General features: G+C 44.5%; 1 protein-coding gene across 13 annotated transcripts in view; it reads right to left on the minus strand.

The window, feature by feature from the left end:
- PUM2 (pumilio RNA binding family member 2) overlaps positions 1 to 13,928 on the minus strand; it is a 78,260-nt gene that overhangs the window by 54,392 nt on the left and 9,940 nt on the right. For 11 of the 13 annotated variants that reach the window (XM_077311604.1, XM_077311541.1, XM_077311584.1 and 8 more), the window contains exons 1-2: positions 3,205 to 3,223; positions 2,749 to 2,817 (exon numbers count right to left, since the gene is read on the minus strand). In XM_077311604.1, coding sequence (XP_077167719.1) covers positions 2,749 to 2,817; positions 3,205 to 3,216 — 81 coding nt within the window. In that variant the 5' untranslated portion in view covers positions 3,217 to 3,223. Of the gene's footprint in view, positions 1 to 2,748; positions 2,818 to 3,204; positions 3,224 to 13,928 lie in introns of those variants that run through there. The other 2 variants (XM_077311550.1, XM_077311560.1) reach the window with 1 other exon arrangement.

Here is a 13,928-nt window from a genome sequence, read left to right on the forward strand (position 1 = left end):
CAGTCACTTCTGAACAGTGGACTAAAATGTTGAGAAGAAATAAAAGGGAGTAAAGCAGTTTGGACAACTGACAAGAGTTGGGGGCTGTAAGCTTTCAGTGGGAGAAGGGTAAGGAATGTGCTGGCTAGGCAGGGAGTCCTATTATTCTGAAAATGAGTGTGATTTGGGTAATTTTCCCATCAAAATGGGAAGGTGTAAGCCTATTTGTATGTGTTATAAAGGTCTTGGTGTTTTTCCTGTCATAAACAATTAAAGCCATTTCTGTTCCATGTTATAATCAGTCTAGTCAGGCAAACAAGAAACCTGCTTTGTAACTGTTACATTTTCTCAGAACCAGGCCCTCTAGTAACTGTTACTGTAAGACTGAAAACGCTGGAAAAAAAGGGAAACAAACAAGCAAGACTGACATACCATTGAAATAAGCACCTGTTTCTTCATTGTTTCAAGCCTACCAGAGTCCCTTCAAGCTTACAATCCCCTCATAATGGGCCAAGCCAGCTTGGTGTAGTGGTTAGGAGTGGCAGCTTCTAAGCTGGAGAACTGTGTTTGATTCCCCACTCCTCCACATGCAGCCAGCTTGGGCCAGTCACAGTTCTCTCAGAACTCTCTCGGCCTCACCTACCTCACAGGGTGTCTACTGTGGGGAAAGGAAGGACAGACAATTGTCAGGCACTTTGAGACTCCTTTGGGTAGTGAAAAGCAGGGTACCAAGAACAAAACAACCCTCAATAGCCCACAGCTCTATGGTTGACACTGAGCAAAGGTATTGGCCTCATGGAGGGCTAGAAGACTAACCAGTCTCCAAAGCCTCAATTATAACGATCAGTGTATTTTTGAAAAGCCCCTTGTTTCTAGGACTATAAATGAGGTGCCATCACAGAAGGCCACTCCAATAAGATGTAAAATCTACAGAAGGTATGGAAGGGTCTTCTCCCTGCTAACAGTTGCCCCCAGGGTAAAAAGGTCATGTTGGCTCTGTAGTATAGTTTATAGAGTATTTCCTTAGAGAGTTTGCTGTTCACATTGCTTCTGATTTTGAAATCTTAGATTTTATGCAATGTTCACGTCAGGCCTTCCAGTGTCTGATGGCTATATTTTGCAATCTAACTTGATTATTAGCAAGAAACATACTACAAATTAAATACATAAACTGAAGGTGGGTTTATTTAGCTACATTATTTATTGTCTCCGTTTCTCACTTGGGCTCAAGATGGATTACACAGAGTGAGTCAATACAATCAATAGGATGGGACATTTCGCTTAACAATGAGAAAGGATCTGGGACAATTAAAACCATAAGTGAAGCAACATACACAACAGAATCCAACCACACAACAGTACAGAACACGGTCCATAGTAATTAATTCAATGGGACCCTATTGCTTGCATAAAAAAGCCCTCTTGAGTAATTCCATTTTGCACAGAAGAGTAGGAACCTTACAGTCCTCTTCAGAAAGAGTAGGTAGTTGATTTTGCCATTTGCATGCTGGCACTAGGAGATGGATGATTCAGCTTAGATAAGCTCAAAACTACCGAACAACCAATACTGACTTGGGTTCTTTTCAGCCGTATTGAAGCAGAATCAAAAATCCCATTAGACAAACCAGAGATGTCTCAATTGATTGGGGCTTGATTTGGCATTGCTAAGGACATCACCAAAAATCTGATCCTAGCAATCAGCTATTTGTTGGGGTCTTTAAATGCCTCTTGGGCAAGTCTTCCTAGAATACAGAGAGCTCTCCGCAGCATGGGAAGTGGGGCAAAGAGCTGCCAAGCAGATCAGTCATTTGGGGATTCTTTAAATGACATCCTTCCACCCAGAGCCTTCCCAGGCAGTGGAGGCTTGAACTGTGGGAGAAGCCACCCTGATCTTGATAGTCCAGTCTTATGGGAGATCTTTAAATGACTCCCCCTTCCACCCAGGGCCTTCCCAGGCAGTGGAGGCACAATTTCCACTACATGGGAAGGATCAGAGGGGAGGGGAACCACCCCCCCCCCCGAACCTTTAAGAGCCAGCTGCCAGGATCAAGTGGGGTGAACATGTCCCCTCCGCACCCACCTCAAGCAGTTTTCTGGAGCCAGCAGCCAGCTGACATGGGGGATGGCAAGCCTGCTGGGATCGAAAAGGGTGGGTGCAAGATGGACATCTGATCCAAGCTGCCCACATACCCCACAGCCCAAGACCCCAATAATAACTGAGCTGTAGCAATTGATTTTGCGGAAAGACCAATGTACATCGCAATACAGCAGTCCAGTCTCAATGTCACCATGGCATGTTTCCACATGGCCAAATCAGTCTTCTCAAGGTAAGGGGCCATTTTTCAAGCTAGGCTGACTTGGAAGAAAGCCTTTTTTATAACTACATGAACTTGCTTCTCCAGCAATATTGGGTCCGGTGCAATCCTGAGGCTCTTAACTGAATTGGCAATGGGGAAACTGGACATAAAGAGAACAGAGGAAAAACATCTAGTTTTGTGTGTACAGAGAGTGTGTTGATTCTTTTTTTTTAAAGGAAGAATAGCACTGCTGCAGCAGAGACAAAAGAGTAATCAGCAGGAACACGTGATGACTCCCCCTTCAAGCATACTTTTATGTTTCTGTGGCTGCTTAATTTTTAAATTTGTTTTAGTGGATGGCTACTGCATCTTCTTTAGCACTGTTTAACATTTGGGGCAACAATTTTAACAGAACTGTGGTTTCCAGGTCAATAAATAACCCATTCTATCAACTTCATCTTCAAGTATTTACCTCTCCCATTCCCCGTGATTCTAGTGCAAGAGCTTGAAACTCATGATTCATTTCATCCACAGAGCAAACCTGGAGAAAAAAAAAGAGATGAAAATTAAAATTATCAATCAAATGATTTCATGTTAAATTCATATTTTATTATTTGATTTTCCTATACATTCCTAGAATTCGTAACCCGCCAAGCTCAAAATGCCCTATATTTTATTAGGCTGGGAAAAAGTGAAATATTGACTTAAAACATATTTACTCAATATGGCAATCTGGAAAAAAATTAACACAGCATTACTAAAATTAAATGAGTGCGATCAGTGTATACCTGAACTTGCACAAATTATTTACGGAACACGAAATTACTGATAAGAAAGTTTACAAGACCAAGCAAGAGTCATCTATATCTGTAACACATATAAAATGCAGTTGAGGTTGTGAGAGGAGTTTGACCAACTTACCACCTACCTGATAGGCCATCTGCCCAAAGAATGCCCAATCAGGTAGACTGTTCCGCCCCTCACTGTACACCCTGACAAATGCTGAAAGTTCCAAAGACTCCTATTGGTTGCATCTCTCCGACTCAGGGCCAATTGCTATTCTTGCTCAGGATTCCGCACACACACACCCCTTCAGGCCTGCTGTGAAGGGATCCTCTAACAGCCCCTGAGGCGAGGGACGCATTTCCGAGAGCATCGCAGGGGAGTCCATGGGCGGTTGCGGGCATTCCTTTTGAGGGGGGAAAGCTTTCCCCTTCAGCCTAATGGCTGGCTGACAGGGAGGCCACAGAAAGAAGGGAGGCCTTCTCACTTAAAATACAGCTGAGGCTGGCCTCGCTGTTGGAGGGAAGACGCAGTCAAGCCATGCATGTCTCTTCTCCACCAGTCTCTGAATATTTGAGGCCTACAGCACAAGGTTGTTGTGCAAGTGAAACTGCTGCAGGTGCTCTTTTACCTCCTGTTTCATCCGCACAACAACCCTGTGCAGTAGGCCTCAAGTGTTTCATCTCCGCAACAGCCCTGTCCACCCTCCAAAGAAGCCATTACTGCCTGGAGAGGTGATCATTAGAGTATGGAGAAGAGCAATAATTCCAGTTCTCGAGGCCGCACCCGTAAACTGGCTACCCCAGGTTGGAAATATACCCGACAGTTTTGAGGTGGGGCCTCAAAATGTTACGTTTCAGAGTCCTTCCTCCAAAGCAGTAAGTTTTGCCTGCAGAGGTGCTCTTTATAGTCTTGAGATAAGCAACGATACTAGAGAGAATGGTAGAGGCTTGCGGGCTGAAGTTGGGGTGGAATGGCACAGGTATGACACACTTGGCCTGTGGCCATCCCTTACCAGTAACAGCTTCTTCTTTTTGGTGCAGACAGACCAGCAGGGGTCCTGCAAGTCCGGAAACTGCAGGAAGATCTAAATAAGGAATATTTAGATCCTCTACCTGCAAATAGTAAACAAGCAACTGAACAAGAGACAGAGTGGCTGAAGTGACTTTGTTCAAGCCTGGACTGATAATAAAGGGTGTAAGTGGCCCAAGTGGAGTCAGCTTGGGAATTCGCATTAAAAGGGTTTACAGGAAAGTAGACAGTGAGACTTTAGGGGAGAATAGGTTTTCCACTTTTATTAAACAATGATGAATTGGCTTTGCAGTTGCCAGCAGTAGGGCACAGGCCTCAGAAGGGCACACATCACCAGCCAAGCAAAAGATTGTGCTAGCTGAGCCCAGTGACAGCGAGGTTTTGAAGTGGGTCTTCAAAAACGGTACAGCATCACAAGAATCCACCCTCCAGTCATTTCTGCCTGGGAAGCTGATCTTTACAGTCTGGAGATGTGCACTAATTCAAGGAGATTTACAGGCCCCACCTGTAGGTTGGCTACCCATGGGTTGGAAATATTCCTTGAGGTTTCAAAGTGGGGCCTAAAAAGGGTGTAATGCCTCTGCAGCCACCCAACCAGCCACATAGTGCCCCCGGACTATTTCAGGTCAAGAAAACATTGCAGAGAGGAGGTACGGTTGCAAGATAGGAGCGCTTGAATTTGACTTGGGTCAGGACTGCTGGGCAAGCAGAGACCTCTTTTTAGGGATGCCAGCTTCCAAATGAGGCACAAAACCCACACCAAGCCATGAACTAGCGCCTGGCAAGGCTAGGGCCGCCAGAGCCGCCAGAGGCCTCTCATCCCCCTGCCCAACCACCTCCCCTTCAGCCACAGACCACCACATGGTGGGCAGTAGGCCAGCAAGTCACTGGCAGCACCAGGCAGCATACACCACAGCAAGGCAGCCACCACTGGAAGCCTCCTGCCCCCCTGCGTACACACTTGACCACTGGCTGCCTGCTGCCACTTTGAGGCCTGGGGCCGCCAGAGGCCTCGTGGGCCTTGGGCCACCTGCCCTCCTGTTGCCTGCCAGATGCTGTGGGGAGGCCATGGCTGACCCCCTGCCCACCTGCCTCCCCACTGGCCGCTACAGGGTGGCCAAGGGGATGGGAGTCCTCTGGCAATCCCAGGATTAGTATGGCAGCTGATGGGGAGTCGGGTGGGTAGGAAAAGTTTAGAAAAAGTGAAATGATATTTACAACTGGCATTCTTCCAGGCAGAATTAAAATAGCCAAGCATAAAAACAGCATGGAAAAAAGTATGCACCTGGCTTTCAATGGCTAAAGCAAAATACAGTACAAAAATCTGTCTAGCAGAACTATCACGTGATAAACGTATTTCTTGCATGCCTAATAACCAGAGCCTGCATTTCTAACAAGTCAAAACCCAAACATATTAAAAGCTCATGAAATGACTTACAATCATCAGCTAATACTAATATCTTAAACTAGAAAAGTAGCATAAACAGCGTTAGGCCTTTCGAACACCGCTTATTTAAATATTCACATTATATTCATGTCACAATTAACTACATCTCTCAAACCAACCATCTTTTATCTTTCCAAACCTAGGACCTACTGGGTATGAAGTAGGGTTGGGTGCTTTGGTCATGACCTCACTGGTGTTAAGACCGTGGACAGAAACTGATAGTGGGTCTGCAGTACGAAGACTGCAGTACACATGACACGTAGATGGAAACATTGTGGGACACCTCAAACCACCACGGTGGGTGACCTTGGGCCAGTCACACACACTCAGCCTCACCTACTTCAAAGTACAACTTTAAGACCAACAGAGTTTTATTCAAATATCCCCAAAATGTCAACTGAATGACATTTCCCCACCCACCCCTCTACAACATCTAAGAGATTTTGCTTCTTTGCCTTGTTACTACACTAAGCCAGGTGGTAGAGAAACATTCACTACACAGAATGAATGTAACTAAAGACTGCACTTTTAAGCAAGCAACCACAGAAACCTCCAGTTACATCAGCAGGGTGCCACCTTCCCTCATTAGCATGCCTTCTTTTTTGTTCAGCCACTTTGCCCCTAACTCAACTTGAAAACTCCAGTTTGGTAGACTGTACTGAGTGAAGAGCCCCAAAACCATACCCTACCTCCTGTACAGTTTAGTTATCCGTATCTGCCTCTCTGGTTTCTCAAGTCCGGAAAGAACTACTGTTATTACAAGGCAATATTTATTTTGGCAAAAGAGACAGCTTGGTGTACTGGTTAGGAGTGGCCATTAATCTGAAGAACCGGGCTTGATTCCCCATCCACACGCAACCATCTGGGTGACCTTGGGCTTGTCACAGTCCTGTTAGACCTGTTCTTGCAGAGCAGTTCTGTCAGAGCTCTCTCAGGCTCACCAACCTCACAGAGTGTCTGTTGGGAGAGGGAGAGGAGGTGATTGTAAGCATCTTTCAGACTCCTCCTTGTATAGAAAAATAGGGTATAAAAAACAACTCTTCTTCTAAAATCTGTGGCTTTCAACCTTCCTAATGTCCCTTTAATACAGTTCCTCATGTTGTGGTGAGCCCCAACCATAAAATGATGCAAGTGTTCTTTCACAGAAATTAAACTGAAACTGACCAATGGCGTGAAGATCCATTGTTCATGACTGCACATAAATTGGTTTTTTCCCGGGGTTTCAGTTCAGTTCTGCCTCTTGTCCCACCGACCTTTTCCGCCCCCTGGAGTGCCTGGTGGGAGACTGCACTGCACTGGAGGCACTGCTGGAGCAGCTGGTGGCTGAGCGCGGGCACCTGTAGGAGGAGCGGCAACAGTGGCAGCCCCCCCCCCCCAGCCAAGCTGCTCGCCCTGCCGTGACCCCTGTGAAAGGGTTGTTCAACCTCCAAAGGGTTGTTCGACCCCAGGCTGAGAACCACTTTTCTAAATGGATTGAGCAACCAACACATAGACAACTTCCAGCCAATTTTAGAAGCACCATAATAAGAGTAAGTAGAAAGCTGCTTACAAGAAATTAGTATTTGAAGCTTTACCTAAACACCAAATACTGGTGCTATGGCACCTAGTAAAATAAACATGTATGGTCTACAGTCCAGTTGCTATTCTTTATGCTGGTAATTTCATTGTAGAAACATGACTGAAAAAGTACTCTCAACTCCTATGGAAAATATACCTAAGGCAGTCATTCTGACACTGAGGCAACCCCTAACTCCAACAGCAGTCCTCCTCTGAGGAGGAGAAAAAGAGGACATCCTTTGGGTGATTTCCACTGTTCCTTCAGGAAGGCAGGAGTTATTCAAATTCTTCCTATTTGTGCTCTGAGCCACCCAAGCTCAGTTCAGAACTCCAACAGCTTCCATAACTTAACTATCAAACTGTTAACTATTCAACACATCTTAACAAGACGAAAACAAAGAATTAGTGACATACAATTGTTAAAACTACGGGAGGCCCAACTGTTTCCTTTGCGGTCTTTGTACATTTCTCCCCCCACAGATGTTGTCAATTTTCCATTTTCTTCCCTTTTTTTGTTGTTATTGATGATGAGGGAAGGATGAGGATGTCTACCACATCTTCTGGGACCTCCCCGAGCTATGTCCCTTCCTCCGGGTCATTTTCTCTCCCTGCTGTAGTACTCACGTACCAAAAGCTGCTTATGCCGCACTGTAGGAGTGTTTCTTGTAGTGCCAAATGAATTTCGATATTGAAGACCATGTTGCAGTGTTCAAAATTTCTTCTCACCAAATGTGCTGTCACCCCTATTGGTGGTTGCATCTTCTGACACTTATAGGCTTCGCCTTTACACACTTTCAGCCCGCTGCTGACATTTTTGACCCTTTGTTAGGCTGTGAAATAGCTATAAATAATGCCTGGTCCTTGCTAAACTGTTTTGTTTGCTTCAGAAATATCCTCAGTGCTCTCCTCACATCCAGGGTGTGCCATGTCTTTTCCTTTTCCACTTCTGAATTGGAATAAAATGTTGGCAACACTACCTCTTGCTTTACATGGAAGGATGAAGAACCTTTAGGTTGAAATGACAGATCCAGTCAGAATACTACTTTGTCCTTGTGTATCATGCAGAAGCTGTTATGCGCTAACATTGCCGCAAATTCCAAATCTTCTGGCCGACGTGATTGCCACCAAAAACAGGGTTTTCATTCTCAGGAACTTTAGTGAAGCCTTCCGCATTGGCTCAAAGGGATGTCTGGTGAGCCCTCACAGGATTATATTCAGGTTCCATGTGGGAAGCCGATGTATCGTAGAGGCCCTGTCGTCACCACATCCTTCAGGAACCTTACTACGTGCGGGTGCATTGATAAGTGCTGTATATACTCGAGTATAAGTCTCCTTTTTCAGCACATTTTTTAATGCTGAAAAAGGCCTCCTAGGCTTATACTCGAGGGAGGGTCCCTTATGGTTGATATTGTGGTAAAATTAGGTGCCTCGGCTAAAATTCGGGTTGGCTTATGCTCAAGTATATACGGGTACTTCCCATTCACTAATGGCAGAACCGATGTCAGTACTGCTACCTGTCTTAAGGTCACTGCTTTTAACCTCTGGTTCACTCCGTCTTGGAGAAAATCTAACACCTCTTTAACTGTTGGCCTCAAATAGTCTATTTTCTACACCAATGTACTATGATCTTCCAGGTATAACTGTAAATTGTATTTGTGGACTTTCGCCTTGACGGCAACAAAGTGCTTACGGCTTCCTCACTGTACTCTAAGTCCTTTAAGTCTTTCCACTCAACCTTCAAGCGGTTAAACTTAGCTACTCTGGACCCAGGTGCCAAACTGGTCCTTGGATTAGCATGTCTGGCAACACTAGTAGTCGGTGTGGTTGCTGTGCTGTTAGTTGCTTCAGAGTTGAAAACCATGGCCTTCTTGGCCAATACGGCGCTATTACAATTATTTCTGCTCTCAGATCAGAAGAATTATGCTTCCTAACAGTCAAGGCAGAACTGGTAATGAAGGGAACTCGTAGAGTAGTGTCTTTGGCCATTCCGCCATTAGCGCATCCATTGCTTCAGCTGCTGGGTGGTAATATCTGGACGTAAATCTATCAGCCTGTTTGTGTTTAAGGCGAACAGATTTGTGGATTTCCCAGTTTGTGACCCATGGAAACACCTCCTTCTTTAACTGCCACTCTGCTCCTGATATTGTTGTACAGCTCAGCCAATCTGCCACCACATTTTCCATTCCTTTGATGCGCTCTGCTCTTATTGAGATTCTTCTCCAACCACTTCAAAATTCTCCAGGCCTCTTTGTGCAGGTTCGCTGACCTGGACCTTCCCTTGATTGTTTAGACAGGCCTTTGCCACCATATTGCTGGTTCTTATTAACACATCTTTCTGTCGAATTCAGTGTTCAAAGTGGGTCAGAGCTAGAAATACCGCCCTCATCGCCAAAATGTTTATCGGCATTTTGCTTTCCAGCTGGGACCCTGTTCCTTGCATTGAGTGCTTTTCCATTATCGCTCCCCAGCCCATCAGACTAGCATCTGTAAATATTTGCACTACTTCCAGCATCTCAAACGATTTCCCTTGACTCAAGTTCTCCTTCACCCATCAGTGTAAGCTCGTTTTCACCATTGCTGGCACCTTTATTTTTCTTATCTCCTTGTTCATGATCTTTTCCTGCAAAGGTCTGAAAAAATTCTTGAAGGTTCTGGAATGCAACCGGCTCCACACCACTGTGTCCAATGTAGATATCATCAGTCCCATCAGATTTGCCAGTTCTAATAGTAGCAACATCTTGCTGTGTAACTTGGGATGTAGAGATAACCTCCTTAAAGTCCCGGGATGTTAGAAAATCTCCTGATTGAATATACTGTTATGGATGTTAACATTTCCATTCCGAACCTTCTTGTTTTTATTAATTTGTTTAATTATTTCTTTATGCCTGGAAGCACTTACTGTGTCTTAGTCAGAATCAACTTCCGCTGGCTTGCTTTGCTGCTCCATGCCTCCTGCACCTTCAAAATGGCTGCCCTCCTTTTTGGCACACTTCCTAAAGGCTTCCCTGGCTGTTCTCTCTCTCCTCCACGTCTTCGTGGTTGACTGGGAAACCTTCTTGTCAGCCGGGGAAGGGACAGTCCAAGAGGATGCACCCGCCGACTTTGCTGACTCCCCCACAATCATCAGGGCTTCCATTTCTGTCTCTTGACAAGTGAACATCCCCTGAATTGCAGCTGTGCATTTCTGGGACCAACTGCTCACCCAACACTCCTAATTGCTGCCTTTTCTTTGTTTTAGAGAACATGCCTCTAACAGCTTTTCTCTCCTTTCACTTCTGTTCTTTCTGGCCTGGACCTACTATTTTAATAACTTCCAGGCAGACTATTAAAGATAAGGGAGATAACAGAATAGAATAGAAACTAGAAAATAGTAAAATAAGGAAGGGCTGCCCACCGCCTGACTTGCTGTCTCCCTATGCTGAGGCAGGAAACAAACTGAGCTTGGGTGACTCCAACCTAGCCCAAACAGGAAGACGAATTTGAATAAGTCCCTGATGGAATGGTAGAAATCACTCAGAGGATGTCCTCGCCCCCTCTGAGAGTGAAAGCTCATTTCACATACAAACCTAAATATGAAAAGGTTAGGTAACAAACAGCTTCTATATGAATATTTTAAAAGATGTAGTTATTATCAGGATTTCAACAAGGTTTGAGGCAAAACTTAAGATTCTTTTTAGACATTACTCTAGAACAGTGGTCCCCAACCTTTTTATCACCGGGGACCACTCAATGCCTTTTACTGAGGCCCGGTGGGGGGGGGGGTAGTTTACTCCTCTACTCTCAACCACTGCCCTAGCGCTCTCTGATTGCTATGGTAATGTTTAAACATCCCTTCAAAATAAGATACAGACACGCCACAACAATGAAGTGTGTTGTAAAGGGCTGGGGGGATGAAGTAAAGGGCCGGGGGGGGGGGAGAAGGCGTCCTTCGGGGCCCACCTCCAATTAGTCGAAGGACGACATGTGGTCCGCGGCCCACAGTGTATCTAGAAGATACACTATGGCCATCAAACAACCCACCTCCATCTTCCAATGTTCTTCCAACAACTGATAATTTTAAAATACAGAATTTTAAAGAATCCATTTAAAATTTAATATCCATATTATGCAAAATATTGCTTTGCACATTTAAAACTCTTTTAGCCTTTTTTTAGCATAAGGTGCCTTTATATTGTCAGAGGCAGATTTTATTTGACAATAAATTGCTGCATGGATGGGAGATAATCTTTCACACTAATAGAACAAGAGTTATGTTTGTATGTAATTATTACACTGCCCCTGCTTAACAATTTCATCATTCATTCATTTTATATACCACCCCTTACTATGAAGTCTTGTAGCATTGTAGTTTGTTAACTGAGCATGAGAATTTGTAACAAACTTTTTGTTAAATCAAACAAAAACCCCCTTTTAAACAAATCAGTGCCCCAAAAGACTTTTGACGTTTTAAAAAGATGCGTTAAAATTCTTCGCCCTCTTTTGAAATTATTAACACTAATAATAACTAAGACTATAAATAAGTTTATAAATAAGGTTCTATAGTTCACTGGTTGAACATATGACTTGCATTCACATACAGTTGCTAATGTAAAACTGTGGAAAGTACCAATTTATGACTAATCCCTTTATCTGCAAAGTTATTTTTGGAATTAATACTTTAAGCTGAAAAATAAGAAATGCTGTTCTAAAATTACGTTAGTACAGTTAAAGATGCCTTTTTGTTTTGTATAAATTAAAGCTATGTTGGAAACACACTGAAGCAGTCAAAACTTGAGTTTCGAACTTCTGCCATTAATACCGCATTAATTCTGAACCCTAATACTGCATAGCATAAGCTTATATTTTAAGCAGCTTGAGGATTCTTGCACTAGGATCTTGTCAAGACAGTCCCTGAACAGCCTTCCATCTTTGAGTGGGTAGGCTATTTCTATCGACTGAGTGGGGAACTGCTTGCCAAGTGCACTTGCCACAGAACAGGATACAAGTCACTACATGGAGGGAGACGTCCACTAGGAAGGTGATCAATACGAGAATGGGGCTGGTGCCCTCTGTTGCCGGGAATGAGTTGGACCATCTTCTGGGCCAACCAGAATTCCGTGAAATCCATGGGTTTCTTGACGGCCCTGGAAGGGTGTCCTGAGTGGCTGTGAGTTAATTAATTACGTATGTATATATATTTAAAATTTGTTAAGCATTTACCAGGTGATATGACCACATACGGTCATGTCTACCTGTTCCCCCCCCTCCTAAAATGGTAAATGGGTGGGTCTTGTAGGGGGTGGGAAGGGGAGGAGCTTCAGGCAGGTGCATACATAGTCATGCTTCCCACCCATATTATGCACAATTGCACCATTTCTGTGGAAGTCTGAAGTTGAGAAAGGCTGGCCTACATAATGGCTGCTCTAGAGCTTAATACAGTTAGCAGCTGCCTTGATGCTCATTGCAGTGGCCTCGTGGGATTCTCATAATGCTAAGTCTGCTTTTCAGTCCAATCCATCCTTTACGGATCCAACACCATCCTCTGAGACCAGGCCAGTGGACTGTAGCGCGCCTATCAAGGAATTCACTACGGAAACCTGCAAGAATATCACAGATCACGTGAGGAGCCAAGGAATAACACTTCAGAGCTGCCTCCCTTTATCAGACCTTCTGAAGAAAAATTGGAAAGGAAAAACAACCTCTCTGAGGAAGGAATCCTAGAAAACAAGTTTTTTTTGTTTCCCTTGGGGCCTAGATTTATTCCCCAAAGATTACCTTCCAAGATTAAGGATTTATGTAAGTAGTAGGCGGCAAAAAGACCAAAGAACTCAGCCCCAAAGCACAGAGGAGACAGGAAGTTGAAGACTTTAGTCTTGCTTCCCCAAGCAATTGGTGGGAATCACTCATTCAAAAATGCCCTCCTCAAAGTCAGAACTCCAGTTTTGAAAAAACAAACTTTCTTCCTTTCCAGTGGTACTGCTCAGAAAGCACCCAGTACCAAAAATCACACTCCACAAAACATATATACAGAACTCCTCCACAGAGGAAGGTAAAGGTAAAGGTATCCCCTGTGCAAGCACCGGGTCATGTCTGACCCTTAGGGTGACGCCCTCTAGCGTTTTCATGGCAGACTCAATACGGGGTGGTTTGCCAGTGCCTTCCCCAGTTATTACCGTTTACCCCCCAGCAAGCTGGGTACTCATTTTACCGACCTCGGAAGGATGGAAGGCTGAGTCAACCTTGAGCCGGCTGCTGGGATTGAACTCCCAGCCTCATGGGCAAAGCTTTCAGATGGCTGCCTTACCACTCTGCGCCACAAGAGGCACAAGAGGAAGGTAGAGCTATGCTAATATAGCAAAGGGCAGGTATAGGATCCAAGCCAGTATTTTGCTTTATTAAATTCAATGATCAATATGTCTAATGATAGTACATTTTAAATTAGTGGTTCCCTAACTTCTTTGAGCTGCTGCCTCCATGGCTCCCAGGCCACATCCCTAGTCCCCCCTCCATATAAACACACTCCTCTAACCTACTTCACAGGGTTGTTGTGAGGATAAAACAGCAGGGAATGTTGTAAGCTGCTCTAAGTCCCCATTATAGAAAATAAGCAGGTGAAGCCTATAGTAAATATAGCTGAAGACACTGAGAGGCAGATACAAGACAGGTTGGTGGATAGGTAGGAGAAGAAAAGTAGAAGTAGAGAAAGTGAGATGTCAGATCATCACTGTGCAACTGAGCCTGGCTCAATGGCTGGAGCCATGCAACTGCAATCACATGTTTTTCCAGAGAGGGGAATGAAAGAGGAAAACCTTTACTACAGAAGACTGATAAATGTAGGTTGGCTGGTAGGCAGG

Source organism: Paroedura picta, chromosome 1, assembly GCF_049243985.1.
Source record: "Paroedura picta isolate Pp20150507F chromosome 1, Ppicta_v3.0, whole genome shotgun sequence".
Lineage (NCBI taxonomy): Eukaryota > Metazoa > Chordata > Lepidosauria > Squamata > Gekkonidae > Paroedura > Paroedura picta.